The following is a 26,916-nucleotide window of genomic DNA, read 5'->3' as shown; positions in this document are numbered from 1 at the left end:
TCAGAAAGGGAAAATAAAAAATTTGCACTGAGATTTTGGCTTCACCGGACTTTCATGGCAGTTAAAATTTTAAAAATGCACGAGTGCATGCACCAGGCTCCCAGAACGCAGCAGCAAGCAACGTTAACAGCGAATATTTAAACAGAAGTTTTAATTGCAACGGATGGCCAAAAGTATGAATACGATCCACGGTTGAAAACATGACTAGCGATTTGATGTGTCATGGTTTGAAACTCGACTATTAATTATACGAAAATTACCTACTGCTGCCTTCTGATCGCCTGGTATTCAGAAAGGGAAAATTAAAAATTTGCGCTGAGATTTTGGCGTTCCCGGCGAGTTTTTAAAAATAAATTTGTATTGCAAACACATCGTCTAAGGGATGAACGAATGCGATAGCACCGATATAGCTGATTTATCGATATATCGCTTAAAATAACTAAAAAATACCACGAAACCCTGCCTACCTTGGCGCCAATTTTAAAAAATAAAAACGAAAGATGATTATTCATTTTATTATTTATTTTCATTAAAGTATGTAGAACATTTGTTGTAATCTTTTGAAACGTGCGTAAGTGAAAATATACATCAAAATGTTTATCCATTTAATTCTCTAATTACACAATACAGTAATAGTAATATTTGTAGGATCTATATAATATATATTATTTATGTATTAATAGCGTTCTCCTTCTCTCTTTAAACGATTAACTTAAAAATGTTTGTGTTTGTTTATTTCAGTTATATTTATATAGTAAACTCTGGCGATTTCCGAAACGTCGCTACAAATTGGAAAAGGAAACGGGCTAAGAGACTTTAAGCATAGTTTACATTCAACGAAATACTGATCCTTGCGCTCTAGCTGTCGCTTTTCTTTGTCATTTTGCATCCTCCTTCACTTGTTTTTATATTCCTTTTGTATTTTTGTAGTGTATTGTAATGGCTAAGTTGTATAAAAACGCTTGATCCACCTTCAATACAATATTAATAGGTCTCACCACATATTAGTTAAATCCTAGGTCCGCTGCAAAGCGGATCTATCAAACTATTATTAACTTTTCATCTACTTTTGTTGGAAGCGACTGTTACAATCTCCTTCTGATACCTCCTCCATCCATCATTTCTCCTTCCTTCTCTACAAATGCTGCTTTACTGTACTTAAGTTACGAGTTGTTTGGTTTAAAAGTTAAAAAGTTACAACATTTAAGGTCTATTATATCCGGCTTTTAAATAGGTTTGTTTGCTTTTGAATCACATTTCGAATTTCTAAAGATTAGGTTTTTGTTTTTTTCATAATTTTCAACGCACTTTTAGGTATTTCTGAAATCAAATTGTACTCTTTCCCCGCGTTCTTAGATCCCCTCCTCGGCCAGAATCTCGTTGAGCAGGCGATTGAGGCTGTCCAGGCCGGTTAGGAAGCCGCCGTCGGGTCCATGGTGCACTGGGGCAGCTGCGGGCGTGGGCAGCATGCTGCCATTGCGCGGCACGAAGGCCGTGTGGGCAAAGTCGATGAGGCGCACGTCCACGAAGCACTGGCTGTCATCGGTGGGCGGCGCCGACATGTCCAGCGACTTGGAGCTGTGCTGCAGCAGCAGGGCCGAGTGGCGCAGCTGCTGCTCGTTGTTGTCCAGCAGCAGTCCGGACAGCCGGGATTGCTGGCTAGCAATGCTCTCGCTAGCGGCGGTCTTTGCCGGCGAGGACACGGCCGAAACCGGAGTCGAGGTGATCGTGGACTTCTTGGCCTCCCGCGACTCACACTCGCCGAGCGACGCGGTCTGCTCGTCGTCGTCTTTGCAGCGCAGCCGCTTCACGGCGCCCGATTTGACCGACTTGAGGGACGAGGCGCTAGAAGAGGCGGGCGAGACCAGCGAGCGGACGGTGTTGGTGCCGTTGGAGACGCTCGAATTGCCGGCAGTGAGGGGCGGGGAGGCGGTCTCGGACTGCTGCGACTTGTAGCGCTTGAACATGGCCTCCGTGGGCCCAATGATGCTGCTCTCGTAGTCGGAGCTGGCGTCGTCGCTGCTATTGTTGCCCGTCTGCCGGCCGCTGGCCACCGCCTTGATCTGCTCCGACAGGCCGGAGAAGTCGTCGCTGCTGTTGCTGCTGTAGTTCATCCACGAGTCACCGGAATGTGGCGATGAGGTGGTCGTCACGCTGGGCAGCGCCGGCTCTGGGTCCAGGAATACTGTTTCTTCGGAGATTGGAATGAATGCGCCCTGGCCCTGGCCCTTCCCGGCCAGTCCAGCTGCCGCGGCAGCAGCTGCAGCCGCCTTGGCGGCCATAACACCACAACTACGTGGCGGCGGCATGGCAGCCGGATGCTCCTCGTCCTCCTCCTCATCGGTGGTGGTGCTGGCGGCCGTCTGCTTCACGCCACGCGCCGCTGCCTCCGCAAAGCCCCGCTTGTGCAGGTGTCGCCGGGTGGCCAGATTGAGCATGGAACTGGAGTCGTTGGAGGCGTCTGCGTCGTAGTTGCAGGCATCGCCGCCTGTGCTGCTGTTGGTGGCCGAGGCATTGCCACTGTCGGCGGCTGCCACCAGATGCAGATCCTCGTCGGTGTCGTGCGGCTCCAGTTCATCGCCAGCCTCGTGGCCCGCCTCGTCCTCTTCATCCTCCAGATCTTCGTCTTCGTCTATGCTGTTTTCCGGATGATAGTCAAACACGGTGCCGGGCACGGTGGCCGACCTGGGCGCCTCCTCTGGCCACTCGTCCACACCCATTGAAGGCGGATGAGCCATCGGGTTCTCCTCGAAGCCCTCGTAGACGATGAGCAGGGAGCTGGAAATACAGAAAGCCCTGGGTTAGTTTCTCTTCTTGGATACTTTTGAAGCTCTTCAACTCACCAGGAGTAGAACCTGTAGCTGGACTGCTTCTCAATCACGCGGCGCAGCTGCATCAGGCGCTGCAGGATCTTGCGGATGACGCGAATGCGCAGCCGGTAGCCGTTGTAAAAGAAGTCGTGCAGGGCTGTCTTGAAGCCGCCCTCGTTGAGCTCGCGGCCCCAGTACTTGTCCCGCTTGGCATACTGCTCCAGATCGGCCTGGTAGGTCTGCATGCCGCACAGCCGCACGCCCAGCGAGCCCGAGGTGCTGGCCGCGCACTTGGCCATCTGTTTGGAGCGCTTCTCCGCCGAGGCATCGTCTCCATGCTGACGAGTGCCCATCTTCAGGTCGAGGATGCATGGATTGCGGAACTGCGAGGTGATGTTCTCCAGCATGAGGAAGTCTGCAAGGGACAAAGATTACGTTTTAGCTATTTATGGAAGGAATAAATCAAATTGAGGTTCACTTACATTGCTTATTGGTGTTGTCCAGCTGGGAGATGCTCTTGATCACCTCAGCTGCTTGTCCATTCTTGTGCACCTTCATTCTGCAAAGAGGAATCTCTGGTTAGGATGGGATTTAGTGTGAGATTTCTCCAAGATTCACGTACCTGAGTACCTCATCCCGCTTCCTCTTGGAGGCGCTCATCTTTCGCACTGGCACAGCTGCTGCCTCTTCCCGAAAACTGGGCGAATAGCGCTTGTCCAGCTTGGCTCCGCCCATGGTGGTGGCCTGCATGACGCCTGCAACAAGACACAAGAGGCGAGCCGGGGCCAAAGATTAGTAAGTTGTCGTGGAGCTCACACACACTCATCTTCTCTAACTCATCTGGTTGTAAGTTGTATGTAGTATTAGCATCGAATCGACACGGCGGGATATGGGGTTTGGGGTTACGCGGAGGATGTGGGTAATGGAGGCGGCGTGGTTCCCTTTTTGGGTTAGCATATATGGCGGTTTAGCAGACGACACACGAAATGGTTTTGAGCAGACAGAAAAAAAAACACGCTCAGGGAAATGGTGGAAAGAGAGACTATTTATTAAATAAGATGAGTAACGTTTAAGGCTGGTTTTTTTACTTAAAATTTCAAGAGGTTTGGTGTTACACATCTTTTTTAATATAATGTCTTTATTAAGCTCTCCTTTCCAGCATCAGATTAAGACGGCTTTTAATTGTTATGACTGGTTAAATGGATGTTTTATAGCTAGTCCTATTCCTAGTCTAGGTGCAGAACAGAGAGAGAGAGACCCCTTAACAAGGTGCAAAAGTAAGTAAACAAAAGGGCATCCATTCTCGCCTCCTTCGACTCCTCAACTTAAACAGTTAAACATATAAATATATGTAGTTATAGTACTTAGAAAGTGGGATCAATCGTCTTAACTAGCGTAATCGTATTGGTAACTGGTAATATTTATGTAAAATATAAAGTAGATGTGTTTTATTCATACAAACCCTTTTGGCTTTGGCATTGGCTTTGGCCAGCATTCTAACCGACAGAGAGCTTAGATCCTAAGATCCAAAGAGACGAGCGGAGTGGAGTTGAGTTTGGACGGTGGATGGCGACGACGACTACACACACAACAACACACAACCAACGTTCGTTCGAGGGAAGGAGGAGGCTGAGGCTGAGGCAGAGGCAGAGGCAGGCAGCACTGAGCAAACACATATAAAATAATACTCGATTTTCTTTGTTCAGACAGATTCTTTACACTTTCGGCTTTGACTTTCTCCTTGCCCGACATGGAGGAGGAGGACTCGTTCCGGACTCCGGTCTCCGGTTTCGGTTTCGGTTCGTCGGCAGATCGCAAGCGGGTCTGTCTCAGGCAGAGGCACCTCTCGAACCTTTGGATAATACGAGCATAGACGTACATGTAGTGGAGGGGCAGCGCACGCCCCCCGATCCGGGCAGCAGCTTCTCTAAGTAATGGTACCGAATCGGGGGAGTGCATCATCAGGGGTTCTTCAAATATCGGCGATTGTAAAATTTTGTGCCAAACCGGAGAGAATATAATGGATGCGCAGGTAAGGAGTTTATCCTGGTCGTTATATTCTCTTTGCAAAAACTGTACAATCTTCAAAGGAGCTTAGGCAGTTGCGGTTCTTTACTTGGTTAACTTTACTTTTTACTTTCGGGTTTGGAGTTTTCTGGGTTGGTTTTTTGTTTATTTGATTATTTTTTGTGTTACGACTTACCCATATTTTGGCTACTAACTATATAAAGGGTTTGTGTCGGAAAAAGGTCTCTGGTTCGGGGGCGGTGGCGACCTGGGACTATATATATAGACTATTCCAGGCGTCGTCGTCGTCGAGTCAGAGTATGGTTTCTGTGGCATTATGTGGCGGCTTACAACACGTTTTTTGTTTCTTATTTATTTTCGATCTTTGATTTCGTAATATTACAAATCGTTAAAGCTATATGGTTAGCTACATATTTTATTTTGTATATGATTCAGTCTTTTCTTTTCAATTCTTTTGTATTTTTTTTATTTTTTTGTTTGCTTTCTTTTTTGTGCTTGGCTTTTATTTGAATTTTTCAATAAAACAACTTACAGACTAGGGATATATCACATAAATATATAGTATAGTTGTAGTTTTTAGAGAGAGAATACACTAAAAATAAAAATGATATTCGAATGCGATTGCTTGGCTTTATCTAGGGACGAGATACAAGAGGAGCAAACGCACAGATTTTGAGTTGTTTTTTAGTTTTAGTTTTTCGTTGCGGAGAGTTAGTACAAAAACAAAAGGTTCGATTTAATCAAAAATTGGCGATTTGAGAACTCAAGACACATGACAAATGCTTTTGCGCGATTCAGTATGTTTCATTCTATATACATTAAATGCATATATGTTTATAGAACGAGATTAGTTAATTCGAAACGAGAGAGCAAATGAAGCGCTTCGACAAAATCGATATACATAATTGGTATTGAAACGTTTGATCTGATCGGTTTCTGATTCGGTTTGGAGAAACAGTCGGTATCTTACCTTTGTACTTGGGCACAAACTTCAGTATGTCCTGCGGAATGTTCTGGTAGAAGTCCAATTCGCGCAGGTTCAGCGGCTTGATCACCGTCGACTGGTTGAGCAGCAACAGGCGTGTGTGCCCTCCGACCTGCAATAATAACAAATAATTAGTTATTAATAATAATTAATTACATTATTTAAGAAAAATATTCTGGTTAAGAAGTGGTCCTAAAACAATGGTACTTCTTAAGCTTCTACTTTAAAAACAATTTATAGTTTGTTTTAAATAATAATCCCCTGCCAAGTACCTGATAAATCTCACCAAATAAAATACAACTTTTATAAAACAAAACAACAAAAAGTATAGGCTTTAACTTTCCGCTTGATTATGATGTTTTTTTCGCTATTAAAACACACAATCTAACTGATTTCGGCAAGAACTTGATGAAGGCGCGTGGCCCTAACCCTGATTATGAGTGGTATCTTATCTTATCGCCGCCTCCTACGACATCACTTCTTGGCTTTGAAAGTGTGAGCTTTCCCAAAGCCAGACAGGCACCTGGGAGAATTTGGGAATCTCAGTTACTTTGCCTTTTTCATATTACAAAATTAGTTGTGCGTTTAGTCTGTTTTTATTTTCCTTTTATGGCCTCGTAGACAATGCTTTGATTGAACATGACAAGGAAGAACCACCTTTGGTCTAGGACATGAAGTCGAACAGGGCCCGTCAAGAGCAGAGATTTGGCAGGCGCACTCACTCACACGAGCATGAATAACTACGTTCCCCGTGTGGCAACAGCGGAAGTGACGGGTGCATATCTGCAACCCAGATTGTCCAAGAACAACAGGCAGACACTCACCCAGTCAGGAAACCGGAGGCCAACGGGCCAAACCACGGGCACCCAGACGGAAAACCGAAAAAGAAAGACGCAGCTGAGGACGCGATCTATCGTAAGCCAAAGCCATGACAACCTAGGGCCAATCGGTGAGCAAAGGCGACATCCTTCCCCAAAGAATGTAAGAAAACGCCTTTTTCCAGAAAAATTGAAGCTTGAAGACCTGACCGCCCGCTGCAGTGCCTCCCATGAGGGACGAAAGGTGCTTCAGGAGCGAATTTGTGTGCGGGTCGATCGCCTGTTCAACATGCTTTTCTCAGCCTCACCCTTCCTGGAGAGTTTCCACGAGCGCCGCAAGAGCACCGATCTTTCCATGGGAGGCTGGACGCGCAATGCCAAAGGCCAAAATGAGCGAATTGTCACGGTGACCGTGGCGCTGCAAGCGAATCTTGGGCCCAAAACGGCCAAGGTTATAGAGACGCAGGTTATGAGGGAATGCAGCCAGCCCGGGCAACTGTACTCGATCGATGTCGAGAGCGTCAACGAGGATATACCCTATGCCGATACATTTGTCGTCCAGGTCCACTATTGCCTAAGAGCCACCGTAGAACACCACACGGACGTCCAAGTCTTTGCCCAGGTCAAGTTTCTAAAGTCGGTGTGGGCGGTGGTCAAGGCCTTTATCGAGAAGAACGCGTACGCGGGTCTCGAGGAGTTCTGTCAGTCCCTTTACTGCGCCCTGCTCAACGAAATCAAAAAGATGTAACCGTTCGCGCAGCATTTCCTCCTATTATTATTAAATTATGGAGACTAAGACGCCATTTTTTTGTGTTTAGCTAAGGTAACCTTCCCCCTGTGCCCTTTATGTATTACTCACCTGGTTGGAGAGCGGGTGCAATGCCACCTCATCCTCATTGTCCAGGAGATCCTTGCTCAGCTGCGGGGTCTTAGACGACGACTTGGCGTCCGGCGTGGCAGCTGCATCTGGTAATAGGTGGTGCTGCTGCAACTGCTGCTGCGGTTTGGTGGGTGTGCAGTGGTTGTTGTTGCTGCTGCTGTTACTATTACTGCTGCTGCTGCTGCTGCTCACCGACAGCTGCTGGAGATTGGCGGTTACCAGAGAGCTGCTGCTGACAGGACCAACATGTTGCTGCTGCTGCTGCTGGGTTGGGAGTGGAAGTGGGAGTGGCTGCTGGTTGGGGGATGTGGGAGAGACCGAGGTTGCCGAGGGAGAGCCTTGCTGCAGGAAGTTGGAGCCACTGGCAAACTGCAACTGCGACTGCAACTGGCTTAGGCCACTAGAGATTTGTGCCACAAATTGTTGCTGCTGCTGTTGTTGTTGCTGCTGCTGCTGCTGTGCGGACTGCTGCAGAGGTTGCTGCTGCTGTTGCTGCTGCTGCTGCTGTTGATGAAGGAGTAAGTCACGTCCATGGATACGTTGATGCTGCTGCTGTATATTTGGAACATGTTGCTGATATGACGACAAGTCAGAATCTCCCATGCCCCAATCCCCCAAGAAATATACCATTCCCTGCCGCGCTAAACAGTGTAACGATTGCTGGCCGCTTTTTCCGCTCGGCGCGTTGCTCCTTTGTTCTGTCTGCAACGGAGAGAGAAGAAAAATGGGGTTAAATCTCAATAAATTGCATTGTAAATTGGGTTAAACAAGCGATCATCTTAACCTGCCGCACACTTGATCATCTGAATCATCATCATCGTTCCCTGCCGAGCGAACGTTCACTCAACTGCTTGGGAACCGGTTCCCCTGTCTACGTTCTCTGAGCGGATCCCATCGGATCGGAGCAAGTGCATTCGGAACGCAGGCCGCCGGGTTCAATGTCATTTCCGCCACGGAACACTCTCGCCACGCGACGCGAGACGTCGAATGCAAATCGTGTTCCGGCTGCGGTTGTTCTGATGACGAATCATCGTCGTCATCAAGTGGCGGATCGGAATGTGCCAGCCAGATGTTTCATAATTCTCGCAGTGATCAAAGATCTTGTCAAACTTGAACTAACATTTTTTAGATGTAAAGACTACGATAAACCTTTTAAGAAAAAGTTCATTGAAAGGTAAGAAGCGTTTTGCAATTTCCTAGCCTAGAAATCAAAACAGAAAGAGTATCGTTTTAAAACTTCATCAAATACCTAAAATTTCCTTTGATCAACTCAGGGCAAAACCTTGATTACCTTTCCATCCAAAGATCATTAATCGCTAGACAAAATCTCAGCTGATCGAGGATCAATAACACCTATGGTCATATCAAATTTCAAATGCGCTGTAGATCATTCACTGGGCGACTGACTGATCCACTCGAACCACCCATTGCGATTCCCTCAATCTCTATTAGCAATCAACAATAGACCCATTCCATATATACACGGCAATCAAGTAAACCCGTGAACCGAGCGCTACCATATTAGAAATCATTTAATGAAGCGTGCTGTTAATTGAAAACAATTGCAAGTCAGGCTGAAAGATGGGGATGGAAGCCAAGTCTAGTCAAGCGTGAGGCACGTGCACAAAGAGTATCAGAGAGGAGGGGAATCCGGAGCTGATAGGACGGTCAGTCGGTCGGTCAGTCGTATGTTTCAAAGGCTCCCTCTCTCTCTCTCTAATTAGCAAGCTGGCAAATTATATTAATAATCTGTGAACGCAAATTGCGTTGCAGACACGCCTATCAGCCTCTATTTATCACTAGAAATGCAAATAGGGAACTGCAGACGTCATAAAGATAGCACACACAATGAATGCAAACTTGCCAGCTGACTCTCTGGACCTGTAATCCAGACCAGACGGCGGCATTGGGAGTTCTCCAGAGCTAGCTAGTTGGATACTAGCAAGTCCGATACTCGTTTCGGGGGAACCACGAAAGGCACTTAACCGCAAGTGCTCCTCCGCTGACGAGATAGGTTCGTTAACTCTCGTCGGGGTGATTCACTTAGCGCGCTGTTGTCTTGTCTACGCCGCAGAAAACAATACGGAGAAGTTTATCGCTGCTTCCAAGCGAGCTAAGGCTATTTCGACAGCGTTATTTATAGCCAAAGCCTTTAAATAAATTAGTGTTTACCCCGAACGAACGGCAATCCGTTAATGTCCCAGCCGCGAAAATGTCAAGCGAAAGTCGCGAAAATTGATTGGAACACGGAAGGCATTAGTGCACAATCCTTAGTAGCTAATCTGAAACAATTAATTGAAAATGATTGCCAGAGATTGAAGATCGGCCAAAGATCGGGGAACGACCTTATCAGCCAGCGGAAAAAACGGAGCAAAATCTTTATAAATAAATATGCGCGCTGGGAAAACTTTGGGGAAACCGAAATACAAAGACAGTAAGTAGTGCGACGCAAAACTATCTGCTACCTCCCAGCTCACTCCCCGATTGCTCCACTTTCGTGGGGTTTTGTGTGTGTACATATATTTGTATATGGTGTACATAAGGTGTACTGAAAGTGGGTCAACGACAGCGAATAAAGCAGACAGAGAACGGAACTGGGACTGAAGCCCAAACAGCTGCAACTGCGCCAAAGGAACTCGACGTCTCGGTGAGACTTTGCACAGAGTGAAGCTAAATCAATCTGAATTTTGAATCTAAATCAAAACAAAGTGAGGAGGAATACGACAGAGGGAGGTAAATAGGCAAATCAGCTGTCAGCTGGCTTTTGAAATTCAAACAAAGGCGCAACACACATCCTCTACCAGCTGTGACAACAAAAGGTAATCGACACAAAAGATACATTACCTATTACACTCTCGATATATAGAGCTTACAAATAATACAGAAAAGCGTCTCACTTTAGCACCGATCCGTTGAATTTGGCAACTCGGCGACAGAGCAGACGGCAAAATAAAAAAAGAAACACAAAGGAAAAGAGTGTGAATTGCCAGCTAAACAAACATTGATTAGCTCAATTTCATTTACATACTAACAAATGTGTTTTGCTGTTTGAAATTTCAGCGATCGAACTGATACAGGCTCCGCATGGAGGGGTTCATTGGATATTGCGTCTTGTTCCCAATTTCATTTCAATCTGGTTTTTGGCCAGAGGAATATTAAGAGAGATCTACGTATTTCAAAGGTTAAGCAAAGTAAATATATATATATTTTTTAATTTTTAAGCCTTTGCATTTAAAGTATACTAATATTATATTTTTAAAACTGTTCAAAATCATAGCTAGGAACAGAAATGTAAGATGGGAACCGCCCTTTTGCGAGCATTTGTTTGTTTATAAGCTCAGAGGTAATATCAAGCAATAAGAACACGTTGAGAATAAATATCACTAAAATTGTGAGAATAAATTACAGCAAAAACCAGAAACCGTATTTTAAGCATTTGTAAGTCACCTTTCGTCATGAGTTTTCCCCAGCTACAAGTAATGTCTTAATTACAACTCAAAAACTGTGAATAAAGAATTTTCCTTTCAGCGAAATAGGAGGGATACAAAGATACAAATATAGATATCGAGTGAGGAAATTGAACTCGGCAAGTAAACACTCTGTTTGGATTTTGGTAGCCTGCCAAGCAAAGTGAACTCACTGAATTTGCAATTTCCAATTTGCAATTTGCAAATGAAGTAGGAAGCAAAGCGAAACGAGGCGGAATTAGAGCTGTTTATTATTTTTTGCGCTTATTTTCCTCCCCAACCCGCAGACTGGCATTCAAATGAGAGCGCAGCGCACAAAAAGGAGGCCTGCCTTTGTTTGTTTGGACCCCGTACCTCCCTCTCATCTATAGTGAGTGAACTATGGCCACTGATAAGCCTCTGCCAGCAATCCCAGTAATTCCAGTAATAATCGCACTGAAACTCAATTTTCGCTGGCTGCCTAGCAACAAAAACAAAAGTCATAAAAGTGGCGCAGCTAGCAAATAAATGGATAGAAATTCCCTAGCAATAAATACAAAATAAATAAAGAAATTCAAATTGTGTTAGCTTTAATTATATGTAATTAAGGCTGTGGGAATTAATTATAAATATATTTTAATAAAAATTTAATACTCTCTTGAGAAGCTTTTGTCAATAATCAAATAACAATCACTTCGCTCAAAAAAAATTTGTTTTATTCTCCCCATAATATAGACAAATTTATTTAAATTATTTAAACTGGAGTTTTTTTAAGTCCTGATATAAGTAGTAGCGCCCCGTGACTAAATAGAGGAGTGACGAAAAACAACAGTTATCAAAGAAAAGGAAAACAATAAAAGCAGCAAAAGAAACGAAAGCTAAATCTTGCGACAAACAAATGCGATTAAAACTCAAGGCACTTGAGACTCAAATAAGCAATTTAAAATTGCAATTAGTCATTGCTAAACGCGCAGTGTAATGGAAAAGTTTGCTACTTCTTCGCTGGGGGATTTTACAACTTTAACAGCCAGATATTCGCATAATATTTTGGTTGAAATATACGTCACCAGAAACCTGTTTTCAGCTTTTTCTTGTTGGTTTTTTAATCAAAAGGTTCACAGCGCGACAGGTTGACTATGGATTTTACGTATCAAAACAAAAAGCAGCTGTGCGTTCGATATCTAAGAATTACGTGCTCGCAAAAACAAAAAACAGAAAAAATAACCAAACCAAAAAGAGCAGTAAGCACCAAAACAGCAGCTTCTCACTCACACACAGGCACAAACTCACACAGAACCCGAACAGACGTAGATAAAACGTATTCAAAACAAAAGATTAACCACAAAACAGAGATGATAGCCAAAAGGCAAGAAGAAGCAGGAGAAGAAAGAGGCACCATAAAAAAGGAATGAAAGAAAGAAACGCCACTTGAACTGGCTCTGCGTGAACGGTGACGTCGCCGCCCTCTTGCTCTCTCTCTCTCTCTCTTTCCTCAGCTATTTTTACAGTGCATACACACACATACACATTCACGAAAAAAAAAAAATTAAATAAAATTCACACACACGCTCTTCTCGCGCCACACGTACGCCAAAATTACACACTCACACACAGAAAGTCGAAAATCGCTAATCGCTTTCTGGCGTCGTTTTTGAGTAACAAATTTACCTTTTTCGAGACACCTCTGCGTGTCCCCAATGCGAGTTACTCGTTTCCAATTCGCTGGCTGTCCTAGGCTGGGTTTTTCATTCACTTTGCATTTTCCACGGAGAAAATCTTGCAAGCACTGGCACTCGCACACACACACGCGTATGGGGTGCTCTGATATGTATACAATTTTATGCTTCTCAATCAAATTTGATTTCTCACATGCGCGTTTTGGCTTATTTTGCACTTTGTCACACACTTTTTCACTTTTCGCGTCAGATCTTCCGTCAGATTTCCCGTTTTGTAAAAACTAAATTTTTTTCTCCTGGCTCAAAATTCTCTTGTATTTATAGGTTCCCGCAGACTATTCGCGGTTTCGAGCAAAATCCCACATAACGCGTTTGGTATATACCAAGAAACGGCCGTAAATACCACAAAGAGCGACCACATCGCTCTCTTTGGCTCTCAATTTCGCTCTCGCTGCTCTCTCTGGTATGGGAGAGAGTGAGATGGTTGGCACTTGTTCAGCCAGCGGGTGTCTGTGCGAGTGCGAGCGAGTCAACCAACTGAACTCCATCACTCTCCAGATACTTTTGTCAGATAGCTACACTTAGAAAAGTATCTGTACAGAAATTCAACCAAAAAGCTTGCATGAGATTATAGAACAATAAATAAATATGGAGATATGTTTGTTTGTTATTGTTATACTATTCAGGAATAATCAAAAAATGAAGTTGAATAATTAATGTTTCTAAATTCTTGCAAAATAATCGACCAAGCCAAGAATTTCTTACAGTGTAGCAGCTCTCTCACATGTACCGTGTTCTTTCGAAGCCCACAAGTTCATTTTCTTATTTTCCGACCGATTTTCCTGGGATTTTGGATTGGAATGATGACAAATTGTCCCAGGGCACGACACTGAGCCAAGCTCTTGGCGTTTTTGCCGTGGTAACAGTGTCCTGGCTCGATTGTATCCAACAGATACTTTGCTAAAAATAGAACTCGCCCGTTCCAGCTTCTAAGCTGGGAAATCCAGTCTAGCGATTCCAAGAAACCAATTTATTTGTGACAGACCACAATAAACAATGGAAAATCTCTTAAGCAAACTGTTTTTTCCTCTTAATCTCCGCCGGCTGCCCACTGTTTATTGTATAAAAAACATTAAAGGAAGCTATGTATCTTTGGGATGCCGATGCTCCTATACCCTTTGCTGGGGGCAATGGGGGCAATGAAACAATGAAAATGTAATAGAATTCCAGAAATGAACCTCGCCGGTTAAAGCTCGTCAATATACTTTATAGGCTCGAAAATGTATCTTTCAACGCTGACAGAAATCTGTAATACCCCTTTTTAGGGTATATAAAATCCAGCACAAATATTTGTTGACGGAAGCGTCCATATATAGTCTTTTTGGCACTGAGAGAGAACCGGGCTCTAGGGCGATTTCCGCATAATTGGGACTCATGAATGGAGAACGGCCTAATTAAATTACCAAGGCGAAAACGGAAAACACAACGTACGACGGAGGAGGAGGAGTGGCTATTGGCCAACAGCTGCTCTTTTGTTGACAAACCTTCCGTTTGCCGTTATCGTTCACATCTTATCGCAGAATTTTCCATTCCATAATGGTCACAATAATGGAATCTAAAGGTTCAATTGGTTTACCTGTCGCCTGGAAGCTCTTGACTCGGGGGAATCAGCGAGAGATTAAGGCTCTCAACTGCTTCTCGAGTGGCAGCAATCGGTAGATTTTATCACATAGTGTCAGGGATTATACTTCGACTGTATTACTATCTCTATGGTGTGCTATCAGCAGTTGTTTTGGCTGTTAGAAAAGCATTTTCTTGGGAATCTCACTTGAAAGATTCAATTCAATTAAATAAATTAAAAATCATTTATATGATTACCCTGAAGAAAGCGTAAGATCTTTTCGAAATACGGAATCAGTCACTTCTATCTTGTCTAGACGATGTTCATATTATTATTATAAAAAGATTGTATTTTTGCAGCAAGAAATTTCCGATAATGCAATCAAGAGTCAAGCGTTTCTGCGATTTTATCAGCAGGTGTCTGGAATTTCACTTCAATTCAATGTTTTATGGCCCCCCAGCTTTCACTGAAGAATTTGGCTAGGTCTAGGCTCCAACCTCTAGCCTCTAGAACTTTCCCAGCACTCGGAGAACAAAGTGTCTGGCACGTAACACGAAACCAAAAGATACAGATACAATTACACTTACTTCAGATAGTTTGCCATTATCGAAAGTGTTTGCCGGCGACGTCGTCGCTGGTAGCCAGGTATTGGGTATTACTAGGAAAGGTAATAAACCAGAGCACACAGAATATAATATCGCGTGAGGCTCAACTCGCTCTCTATTTCTCTGGCACATCCCCACATCCCGAAATAAACCGTCAAAAGGTTCCGTTCTCGATGGGAAAATGGCAAAAGTGACGCAACACTCGGGTATTTTTACATCAGTCAGAAGCCAAAATGGGTGATAAACTTGTCGAGATAGGCCTGGCTCCTCCTCCTCCTCCTGCTGCCACAGGGAAACCCATCCATATCCGATAAGAGTTATGCCAGCGAGTTGGCCTGAATTTCAGCCCCCATCCCTTAGAGTGCTGCACCCATGAATAAATTATTCAGAGGAGCGCTCTTGGTCTCGCTCTCGGTCTCGGATGGGAAGGCCACTGCCAAGGCCTAGGATAATAAGTGGGCAAGTGGGCGCCACAAGCCACATCGCTTGTCGCCTCGCCTCTGCCATTGTTCTATGAAGCGCACACACATCCTTGACATTGACTTTGAATGCAGCCAAAAGGCGAGGCCACTTCCTTCTAGGACATGCATATATGTATTCTATTGTAACTTAAAAAGAGGGAAGGAGATGACCGTAGGCCATAAATTAAGGACAAAGTTCAGTGTGTTTACACACATCTAAGCATTTTTAGATTCATAATAATTAGTTCCCAGATGCTCGACTAACCGTCATTTCTTGTTTATGGCACACGTGTTTGTTTGGCACTCAAGCCCATCTAAATTCCTATTAGAAATCTGTCATTAATTAAATTTTTGATCGCTTTAATGCTCTCTGAAATCCCAATTTACTTTAGAAATCATTTTATCGCTCGTGTTCTCTGGCAGATTTCACAAAGTATATATATCCACGTATGTTATTGCTGGGCAAATATATACACATGACTATTTGAATTCTGATGTTTGTGTATATATTTTTGGGGCTTGTTCCGCTGTTGCTGGCAATGGCTTACTCATCCGGATGCTCGGTCGGAGTGGGCCAATTTGGGTGACAGGCGAAAGGGAAGCTGTCACTCAGCCTGTGGGCAATGAAATTAAGGAGGTGTTGCCGCCACATCAGCATCAATCATTTTGGGGATTTCGCTCGGACTTAAGGTACCAATTAAATGATAAGTAATTACTCAAAGCTACGAGTTATTTATCTGACGGATGGCTGGGCAACCACGACCTTGCTCCTCGCCTGCAGGTGCAGCATCGATTTTTTCCCTTGGCAAGGACATGTAGGTAGGCCTTGGGCCTGCATTAGTGGCTTATCCTAGCAGAGAGCACCACTGTTGAGCTAGTGCGTGCCAGGAGGCGATTTCGGGGTTCTTTCAGATGCTTTTCTGATCGTTCCACTGCGTGCCTGGCTGTCTGCTGAGGTACTGTATCTGTATCGATAGTAAGTATTATTGAAAACACGCGCCAGTTGCTCAGTCTAATTGAAAATGACAAACAGCTGCAACAACAAGCTGGAATTGCTCGACAACAATCGGAGAGATTGGCCCCGTCTTTTATATTCGTTTACCTACTTGTTTGGCCAATAGTAATAATTCACACGCGGCGAATAAATTGAGTTTATCAGCTGATTTCCATTAGTCAGCGATCCAATTGACTTGAATTAATTAAAGACAATTCGAAACTATAGCTAGTCAAGACAGAAGAACAGATTGTTTGATAATTTAATGACTCATGGGGTAGAAAATAACAGTAATTAAACTCTTTTCTTACAAACAAAAAGGGGATTTACAAGGCGAAAAAATATGAATACAGTTTGGAAACAAACAATACTACCAATTAGACATTTAAAAATCCCATAAGTCAGCTACTTAATTTATTGTCGCAATAATGAATATAATTTACAATTTTTCCCATTGAATTTCATTCAGTTTTCAAAACTAATTCGCAAATTATACAACATCTCTGCTGTTTGTCATTTTCTGCTGTTGGCAGGCCGAAAATGAAATTTTATTAATTTCGTGTTGAATGAAAAATTGTTTATTTTTAGCGGGCAATCCGTTGACATGGCATCTTAGCATTTCAGTAGCATTTCAGTAGCATTTCAGTACTATAATACAAGTACCAAGTAGGCGGTGACTGCAACAGGTCTCTTTTTAACCGACCCTGACATTGAAAAGCCACTTATAGAAAGTAAGCTAGCCAAAAAGTATTCGGTTCTTTGACGCTTCTCTCTCTTTGGTGAGAAGAATTCCCCCAATTCTAGAAATTTTACTTTTCGGACTATGCCAAGCATTTCCTGAAATATCTAGATACGATTCGTATTCGTATCTTTGATTAGAACACACAAGAGAGAGAGAATCTGTCTAAGGGGGAGCGACGTTGCGACGTCATCGGTTACCGGAACAATGGCCACGAGCTAATGCCGTGATCGAAGATGCCGACGATGGCGCTACGATGACCACATTGCCGGCGGCTACACTTCCGCATTCGGTGGGGTCAGTGGGGAAAGTCGGAAAATCGGAGGAGGAACCAGGGGAAAATAGAAGGCCCCCGGGCACGCGGGAATGCTGCTCGCCCCTGACAAAGACGTGGATTCAGGGCCAATCAAAATAGTTACCACAATTCCAATCCCTGGCACTGACCACGCCAAATCGCTGCCATTCCCATTCCCAGCTGTTTGTGGGCGGAATGTCTGTGTTCCTCTGGCCATTTGCCAAATCACAATTGCCGGCATTCGATGATAAATATGCTTTGCATGTGTTTCTGCCCCGGTTGCCACGTTTCTCCAATAGAAAACCCTTGCCGGCCACTGCTCCCAGGCACTCAACAGATAATTATCGGTCATTTACTCTCAATTTTTGCTTACTTTTGGGTTCTTACGGTTTAATGGTAAGAGTTGAGTTTAGGCCTCACAGAACGATTTATAATGATTTTGTTACTGTTAAAGAATCATTTAGTTTATTATTTCTACCAGATTTTTACTACCAAATCTTTGTAGCTTTCATTTTTGTACCCCTGACCGTCATATATTTCATCATAAATCAAAACTCTTGACAATTATCAGCTTGATCTTTGCATATTATCAGGATCTAAGAGAAACGAGAACAACGGGAGGCACGACTGCACTTTCATCTGTATCCTTCACCCAGTTTAAAGACTTCAAGGGGTACAATTTGTAGATATATCTAACCAGATCGCGAGCGAGCCTTGAGATGCAGAAATTCTTCGCTCGAGTGCCGACAGCCAGACGAACGGAACACTCAGCCAAAAGAGATTCTCCGCCAGACGATGCCGTCGAACGTCGTCAAACAGCGAAATTCATGACCAAATGGCTCTACAATGTCAATAGCACACGCCCCAAACCGGCCAAATAAGAAGAGGAGCGAGCTCGTGCGCCCCCACATTAAATAATACATACTTATTGGTCCCATTTTATTCTTTAAACTTGGGGATTTCTTTTTGAAGAGCCGATATCGGAAATGAAACTGAAATTGCGCCGCAAGCAGCAAAAAAGCAGCATCCGCGATAATGCTAAAAATATTTGCCACGATCTGCAGCCAGTCTATAATTGTACGAATTATATAAATATTTGAAGAGTATTTGCCCGGATTTCGGGGTATTTGTGGTGGGCCCATAAAGAGATCAACCTTCATTTAATGGTAGGTAGATAAGGAAAGCATTATAAGTTTTCTGCTATCGCAGAGAGGGTATTTCCTAATTAGAATAACACCTTATAGCCTAGGTTATGGACTCTGCCAGAGAAAAATAGAATTTCTGAAGCAATGCTATGTGGAAAAATCAAAACAAAATGCTATTCGACGTGTGAAATGCAGGTTCGTGACGAAATGTAGGCGCCAAGAAATGGAAATGAGCCTTAACGAAAGGTGGTATACCCTTTTAATTGTTGTACAACAATTATTCGTAATTAAAGTTAAAAAATTTATTGTTTACATATTAATTTATTTGAAATTAATTTAGCTTCCAGCTGACTCACAAAGGGTAGTACAGGCTGATGACTTCATTGTTTTATCATTTTTGTATTCAAGGGAATCACATGAAACGAACGATTCATTACATTATTCACGTATTTCTTAATATATATATTTACTATTATTATTACTTTTCTTTATTTAAAATCTTCAAAAACCCTTTAAAATATATATCAAAAACCATTAAATTTGCAGGTGAAAATTAGTACGCAGAAACAGAACGAAAAGCCAAAATCAGTGCCCAGAATTTGTTGTTCGTAATAAGCCAAGTTATGAGTATTATTTGCTAAACGGCCGGCGGCGCCAAGTAAACATATTTGTTATTCTTTTCAATTGCGTCAATGCGGCTGCTTCTCGGGTACGCTAAGGGGGCGTAGCAGGGGTTTTGGCCCACTGAAAATGGCTAACAAGTGTGTCTTGTTTGCCATACTTGGCCCTCTCAGAATTACAGCCCTGTGTCTGGGAAATCTCAGCGCTATGACCGATCGCTGATCGATCACTATCAGCGCCAAAGATCTGTAAACATTATTTAATCCTCTAAACAATACCTAATATTCTCGCTTTCAGTTTCATTCTGGTGAATATTTCCTGCCGCTGTGGCTGTTTTTGATTTTTGTTTACTCAGTCAGTCGGTCGGTCGGTTTAATGACACAAACAGAGCCCCAACTCGTTCTGGGGAAAAATATTTTTGTTTTCAACAAATCTCAAATGGCATAAAGACTGCATTTTAAAGGGGATCGAATTGCGAGACTTTGACTCGGGCACCCACTTGGAAGTGTAAATAAACAAAAACGAAGCTAACTTTTGGACTATTAAGCATTTATATTCTTAAGAGATGTAATTAGATTTCTAAGTGACATTTGGAGAAGGAAAATGAAACAATATTAGAAGAAAAGTGCACCTATGACTCAAAAATAAAATCAAAATTAGAATTTAAAACACCAAGAGCAGATGAAATATTGATTTAATAATCAACAAGATCAAAAAGAACATCGCAACATGAAATATTGATGATAAAAACGATCATATTTTCCCATGTGCTCTTCTATATATTCTATATTTATTTCTAATAATATTTCGGTGCAAATATTTCGGCAAATACTCATACTTTTAATAATTATAATTGCACTGCACCGATTTTCCAATTGCGTTCTGGCGGAAATACAGAATTAGAAATACCGAAAGGCACACACAACCCCCAAAAGGTCGCTGAAAATGTAGTTTCTTTTTCGACCTTGGCGTGACTAATGTCGCATGTTGCTGCTCTATGACGTCGCAGTTTTTCCCCCATTTAAAAATTTAAATAAACGAATCGAAACGAACGCATATTAATGCCAAAATAATGTGCATTTATAAACAGAAGAATCTGAATCAAAGGAATTAATTCGTAGGCAGTTATTACGAAACGAAACCCTCCACTTTTCCCCGGTGTCAAATCAATTAAATTTGAAATAAATGGACAACTGTTGGGCTGCGAAGAAGGATAGTGTGTCTTCTTGCTAGAATTATACACATATATTCAAGAAATATTTGCAATACACAAAGAGAAACATGCCAGAAATAAAGAAAACTGATTTCTTGAGAATATCAACTGGGTTTTCTGAGTGTAAACCTATAGGCTATTCGTACGTTTTAAATCCCACAAGAATTATATATATCTAATAATTTTTTTCATTCATTTTGGCTGCGTGGCCAAGTTTTCTTTCGGACGGATCAAAGTTCAAGGACATTTCCAGTCAAACAATATGGCAAATGCATTTTTTTAAATATGAGTTTAAAGGTCAGAGCCCCGAAAACAAAAGCAGGAGATGTGTATGTTTTGTATTCCTAAAATACTCAAAGCTTTTTAATATGGGAGCCTTATTAGCAATACAAAAAAAAAACAAGTTACCCTTTAAAAACTCTACCCAAAACTCATCCTAAAACTCCTCTTAAAAGGTCACATCAAATTATAGATGCAGTCAAGGAAAAGGTAAACTTTAAATTATTTAAGGCCTCAACAAAATCGATGTAAATACCAATGTACGACGCACTTCTATGTACGCTTTATAATTTATTCATCAGGAATTTTTGGGGGCAGGTCACAAAGAGGGGCGGCTTTTCCGCAGTTGATAAACCGAATGAACAGCTGGATGGAAAAATATTGTACGTTGAATAAAATGTAATAATAATAAGAGCCAAAAAAAAACACAATAAAGAAAGCTTACTTTTTCAGTTTGCAATCGGATCAGGGCACCAAAACCAATTGATCATACCCCTTTCTTATTGATTTGCAGGGTATTGTAATTTCAGTCAGAAGCTTAGAAAACACTGAAGGAGTCATTTCCGACCCCATAAATCATATATATTCTTGATCAGCATTAACAGGCGAGTCTTTCTAGACGTTTCGGAGAAAAAAATTTTTTTTAAATTTTTTTCAATATTTTTTAAGGGGTTACATCGTTAAAATTCTCAAAAATGGCCAAAATTTAGATTTTTTTTAAAACTAATATTTTGTTTGCAGATTTGTTAGTCTAGAAAAAACTAGCCCAGAAAAGCTTTCCGAATTGAATTTAATGATTTTTTGGCTGAGTTATAATAGATTTTTGATTTGGTGTCCTGATTTCTATGGCAAACTGCAAGGGTATACACACTTCGGCTTCCCAAAGTTAGTTTGTATTGTTTTTTTAGTTTTTTTGCTAGATCTACTCGACTATTGATGCTGATCAAGAATATTTGTTGATGATGGGGCCTGAAATAACCCCTTTATTGCACTGCAAGCGTCTGATAAAAATTGAAATACCCTGCAAGGGTATAAAAATACAAAAGTCCAGTCAAAATACATACAACGTCTGGCTGCGCTGTTTGGTTATCTTATCATTCAGCAACAGCACTCGCCTGACCGCCATAAATAATCTGAACAAAATAAATAAATACCAGACTGGCGATTTTCACTGTCACAATGTTAGTCCAATTGATGCAACTTATTTGCTAATTAATTATCAATTTCATGTGACAGGGCGGGGGCCTGATTGCAACAGATTATTTGGTGGAAATTTTAAATGGGAAAGTACAGAGATCCCGGAAGCCTTGCCTTCTTTATTAATTTGTAAATAATAATAAATAAAATAAAAAAGGTCTACGACAAGATGCCTACATTTGTTCAACCAAAATACTTACAACAAAAAATATCTATTGGTTGACAATTGATAAAAAAAAAATACTTTAAAGATAGATGCAATTTTCTTTTGATGAATCAAATTTTTTCAATATTTTTTGATATGATATTGAACGCAATATTTATGTAGTTGTATTAGATCGGACCTCTTTACTCAATATATGTGCTTATGTTGCTGCAATTAGCGATATTCCACCGGATAGGATATAATACATCAGGCACACCACGTGGCAATTGGGAATCAATAGACGACAAGACCTTGGCTTGATTGCTGTTTTTCCCTCTGCTGCTGATAAATTCTGTTTTCGGTTCCTGCTGTTTTTCCGGGCTTTTTCCCCCTTTTCAACCGCAATTGGATTACAATGGTTAAAAATAAATACAAGTGCATGCACAGAGAAAGTCATTTTGTGGATTTTATAAGAGGTTTTGTTAATTTATTTTGTTTGCAGTTAAAACAGTTTTCTTCCACTTATTTTACAAGTTTTCAAAGCCCAACAATTATAACCGAAAGCCGAAATACGTTTATAGTTTTAGCCTAAAATATATGCCAGTCTGGTAATTTCCCGCTAAAAAAGGAGACGTGCCCACGAAAATGGTTTTTCTTCAAACGAAAAACATAAAAATTGGGATCCAAAAGCAGGCAAGGTAATTCATAAGTCCTAGAATGTTACACAAGATAATGTATCTCCTGCTTTTAGAAACCTTCTTTTCAAAGAGACTTCAAAGGAGTACAAATTGTTTGTGGGCACTCCTTGAAAAATAATAATAAAATAATAAAAACAAAAAACTGGCACACAGTCCCCGCAGGATTTTATACATTCATTAGCTAGGCGTTCGCGTCGAGGGATCCCTAGATCCTCCTGATCTGAACGGCCCTCTACCCAAGGTTTCGCATATTTGCTTACAAAATTCGAGTGAATCTTAGCCTAGACGAGCTACTTACTAGACAAGATCTACGACAAAAATCTAGGATTGCAATATTTTGTTTGTGAAGTTGTGCTAATTGCTAGTACAAAAATATATATATGTATATATATTACAGCTAAGTGGTCATCTAGATGCCGAGCAGGCACTCGCCGGGAGCCACTGCTCCGGCGTACTCCGCTGGCTACGCCTGCGTCACAAAGTACACCTCCCCGGAGGAGCCCACCACCACGGCATGTGTGTCGCCGGCGGAGCCAGTGGCTCCCGTTAGAGTCGTACTACCCTGGCCAGCCATTAGACTGGTCATGTCGGTGCCATTGCTCACGATGCTCACCGCACCGCTGAAGCCATCGTCGTCCGGCTGCCCGGCGCCCACCACCTGCACGTCCGTCGTGTGATCCGTCGTCTCCACGTGCATTTGCAGGGCATCGACGCTCTCGTACAAGGATCCACACTCGCCGCACTTGAACAGTGGCTCCACCACCTCTGGATGCTTGCGCTCCACATGCCACTTAAGGTTCGCCGCCGACGAGAAGTTCTTCCGGCAGTTGGCCACGCCGCAGCAGTAGGCTCGCTGCTGGTGCGTCTGCCGGTGCCTGTACAGAATCGCCTTCGACTTGAACGTGCGATTGCAGATGGTGCAGACTGGCGTGCTCGACTCGGCGTCGTGCGTCTTCATGTGCATGCGCAGCATGCCGGGGCCCTTGAAGCTTTTCAGGCAGATCTCGCACTGCGGCTGCTTCTTGCAGTTGGCGCGAATCCAGTTGGTGTGCGAATGCATGTGGTTCTGCAGGCCCTTGAACTGCCGGAACTCGGTGCTGCACAGGTGGCACACGTACCTGCCCGACCCCAGCGGCGATGTGTGCTGTCGTATGAACTCCGTTACCAGATTGGCGTCGATCTCGTAGTTGTCATCCGCTCCAGCGGCGGCAATAACACTCGCCGTCTGCACCAGTTGACGGGAATTGGCTGCCGCCAGCTTACTGCTAATGGTCGAATGTCCAGTTGTGGGTGGCTGATGGTCACAGGGCTCGAGGGTGACTCCAGCGGAGGCGGCTGATGTAGCTGCTTGGTGAGCGCGCTTGGCCCGCTTGGGCGTGGGACTCGGCGAGCTAACGCTCAGGGTGGGCGGCCCCATGGCGTCCGCCGTCGCCTGGCTAAACTCCACCACCGCGTTCTCCAGCGATATGCTCTGCAGCTCTTCCTGCTGCTGATGGTGCGCCTGTGCCTGCTCATGCTCAAGGAAGGCCTGGTCTATCTCGGCACTCGTATCGCCGTCCGGCGGCTCCATAATGGCGTATTGCAGGTCGGCATCGTCCACGTCATCCACGTCGTCCACGTCGCCGGACAGATGCGGTTGGTGGTCGTCCGTGATGTATTCGCAGTCCGAGGGGCTGATGGCCTCTGCATCGGGATCCTCTAGCATTTCGTCGTCCTCCAGCTGGATTTCCTCGATGATGAACTCCTCCTCCTCCTCATGTTTCAGCTGCTCCTCCATGTCGCCATCCACATCGTCCATCGCCTCTTGGTGGTCCTCCAAGTCGTCAAAGTACTCGTGTTCCTGGCTCTCGCTCTGCGTGAGATCCTCGTCGATCAGCACCTGGTGGTGATGATGCTGTTGCTGCTGCTGATGGTGGTCCTTTAGGAAATCCTGCTGCTGGTCATCGTCTAGCACAATGGTCTCGAAGCTGTGGTCCCCTTTGCTGTCCAGCTGATCATACACCTCGTCCAAGTCCTCGTCCTCCACCTCGCAGCCATCCTCCAGCAGTTGGACATCCGCATCCGCGAGAGAAACGCCGCCATGGTGGCCGTGTCCCATGTCCGTGGCTGATGTCGTCGTGGTTGTAGTAACTGCCGACACTCCGGTGGGCGCCAGCGTCCTCTGGGGCACCAGTTGAACCAGTTGCAGGGTTTGTGTGCCGTTGGGCTGCTGGACAATCTGTAGCGTCTGCCCGCCCGGCGTCTGCAAGAGTTGGGGAAGGAACTGGGACTGGCCGGCGGTGGCTGCCCCGTTTGCCGTAGCCTGCGGCGCCGTACTGATAATCTGCGCCAGCTGCGGAGCTACGATCTGGGCCGTCGTGATGAACTGGCCGTTGGGCAGCAGGATCTGCTGCGGCAGCGTCGTAGTGGCAGCGGCCGTGGACAGGAGCTGGGCGGGAGCGGGCTGAAGGGTGGGCAGCTGCAGCTGCTGGATCTGTTGCTGCAGGGTCTGCGGTTGTTGCTGCTGTTGCGTAGGTTCCGGCAGGAGCTGCACCTGCTGCTGCTGCTGCGGCGGAGGGGGCTGGGCTGGCTGTGGGGCTGGGGCAGCCTCCAGATGCCGCTGCTTGTGCTGCCGCGATCCTTTTCTCAGCAAAGGCTTTAGCTTGGGCTTGGCCGCCGGGGCAGGCTGTTGTTGGTGCTGCTGCTGGAGGATCTGTTGCTGGTGCTGCTGCTGTTGCATCTGCTCCTCGAGGAGCCGCTGCTGCTTTTGGAACTGCTTTTGCTGTTTGCGCTCTAGCGCCTGCTGTTTGGCCGCCGCCGTCTGCTCCTCCGCTACGAGGCGGACGGTCAGGCCATTGATGTACTCGCGCAGCTCCTTGTCGCTGCGCTCGACGAGCGTCTTGAAGGCATGATTCCGGCTGACGGCGTGGACGCACTGCACGCAGATCTTGTCCGGCCAGCCCTCGGTGGGCTCCACATGCACGTTGGTGATGTCCATCAGCATCTCGGGCACCTTCTCGCTGAACAGCGGGCGCATCTCCTTGCGCTCCGAGATGCACAGACGGCAGATCTTGTCCAGTTCCAAGGCTTTCTTGCGGTCCATCATTTCGTGTGTGGTAGATCTCTAGGGTTATGCTGCAAAAACAAAAGATTAGCACACACCCTGACATATCGTCCCCTAAAGGTGCATCGCAAGGAGTCCTCCGTTTGCCGCCAAAATTAACTTTAATTAAATTTGATTTTCGGATTGCAGATCCTCTTTTGGCTAACAGCGCTGTTAAGGCGCTCCTGCTAACAACAGGGGCCGTTCGCAGGTCTGGTAGCTCCTGCGCCAAACAGAGACAGCTATAGTGTTATACACAATTTGCCATCTTGGTGTTGGTGTGAGCGAAAAATCATATATTTTCAGGTCCCAAAGAACGAAACAAATACATAATCCACGACTTGAATCGCGATTTGATTCACTTACTCCCGCACTCGATGCACCTTTCTCCCCGGGACCTCAGCTGGCGCAATTTTCAACCGTTTCAGCCGCTTACCTGCGCTCAATTTTTATATAATTTCCGCAGCTCGCCCCACATCCACATCCAAACACAAAACTTCGTCAAATATGGCCGCGTCACACAAAATTTCCACTAAAATTCACATATTTATGGTGGGGGGTACACGACACGCACGGGATGTCAGAATCAAAACAAATGCCACACCAGTGGGTCACTCTGCGACCCGATCGAATGAAATAACTAGATGTCTGTGCCTGGGCCAACGCAATTAATAAAGTTCAATGAGATGAATGAATTTCTCTGCAGCCGCGAGAGTTGCTTCTGTCTTTCTGTCTTTTTCTGTGTGTGAGTGAGATGATAGGCGTGTTGCAATCGCGGGCCTGCCAACTCGCTTGCGGCGATAAGGTACTAAGGCCTCGCCGGCCGCAAAATCATTGTTTTTATTTTGATTACTTAATTTTTGCTACTGGACTCAACAATAGACACTGCTTAAAACACTTTGCCTTTAGGTATAAACAGTTGTTCAGTTGACTTACCTTTTCTCTTCAATCCATTAACTGCAGCCTGGAACACCGCCAAGGCCCGCCTGGGACATCCGGCAACTGCTGCCCTCGCTGTGTTTTTCATTTATTTACACGTTCTATGTAACCATTTCACTTTAATTTACAATTTCACTTTCGATTTACACTTCACCGAACGGTTTACACACGACCAAACACTTTTTAATTACCCATTAAAAGTAGGATGAGAAAATAAGGATTTTTGGCAGCGGGCCTGC

The 26,916-nt window shown here is 44.1% G+C and overlaps 3 protein-coding genes across 7 annotated transcripts; 1 reads left to right on the top strand and 2 right to left on the bottom strand.

The window, feature by feature from the left end:
• Positions 1-504: 504 nt before the first annotated feature.
• On the bottom strand, positions 505-26,816 carry Ip6k (Inositol hexakisphosphate kinase). 3 transcript variants are annotated; one of them, XM_017163376.3, is made up of 7 exons: positions 26,675-26,816; positions 7,501-8,223; positions 5,809-5,935; positions 3,433-3,565; positions 3,293-3,369; positions 2,844-3,225; positions 505-2,778 (listed from the first exon to the last, which is right to left on the bottom strand). In XM_017163376.3, the coding sequence occupies exons 2-7, from the start codon at positions 8,149-8,151 to the stop codon at positions 1,353-1,355; spliced, it is 2,796 nt and encodes a 931-aa protein (XP_017018865.1). In that variant the 5' UTR covers positions 8,152-8,223; positions 26,675-26,816; the 3' UTR covers positions 505-1,352. The 3 variants fall into 3 exon arrangements, with proteins under 3 accessions (XP_017018865.1, XP_017018864.1, XP_017018866.1); XM_017163375.3 differs by lacking the exon at positions 26,675-26,816 and adding an exon at positions 12,636-12,946; XM_017163377.3 differs by lacking the exons at positions 5,809-5,935; positions 7,501-8,223; positions 26,675-26,816 and adding an exon at positions 4,273-4,616.
• On the top strand, positions 6,359-7,444 carry LOC108072310 (protein Aster-B). Its single transcript, XM_017163382.3, has 2 exons — positions 6,359-6,772; positions 6,827-7,444. The coding sequence occupies exons 1-2, from the start codon at positions 6,556-6,558 to the stop codon at positions 7,387-7,389; spliced, it is 780 nt and encodes a 259-aa protein (XP_017018871.1). The 5' UTR covers positions 6,359-6,555; the 3' UTR covers positions 7,390-7,444.
• LOC108072307 (uncharacterized) lies at positions 22,417-26,813 on the bottom strand. Of its 3 annotated transcripts, XM_070284211.1 has the most exons (3): positions 26,675-26,801; positions 26,175-26,392; positions 22,417-25,770 (listed from the first exon to the last, which is right to left on the bottom strand). In XM_070284211.1, the coding sequence occupies exon 3, from the start codon at positions 25,739-25,741 to the stop codon at positions 23,120-23,122; it is 2,622 nt and encodes an 873-aa protein (XP_070140312.1). In that variant the 5' UTR covers positions 25,742-25,770; positions 26,175-26,392; positions 26,675-26,801; the 3' UTR covers positions 22,417-23,119. The 3 variants fall into 3 exon arrangements, with proteins under 3 accessions (XP_070140312.1, XP_070140313.1, XP_017018868.1); XM_070284212.1 differs by lacking the exon at positions 26,175-26,392 and having other exon boundaries at positions 26,675-26,813; XM_017163379.3 differs by lacking the exon at positions 26,675-26,801 and having other exon boundaries at positions 26,175-26,506.
• Positions 26,817-26,916: the final 100 nt, after the last annotated feature.

Source organism: Drosophila kikkawai, chromosome 2R (genome assembly GCF_030179895.1).
Source record: "Drosophila kikkawai strain 14028-0561.14 chromosome 2R, DkikHiC1v2, whole genome shotgun sequence".
NCBI lineage: Eukaryota > Metazoa > Arthropoda > Insecta > Diptera > Drosophilidae > Drosophila > Drosophila kikkawai.
The sequence above is the reverse complement of the archived record's forward strand: the minus strand, read 5'-3'. Positions and strand labels throughout refer to the sequence as shown.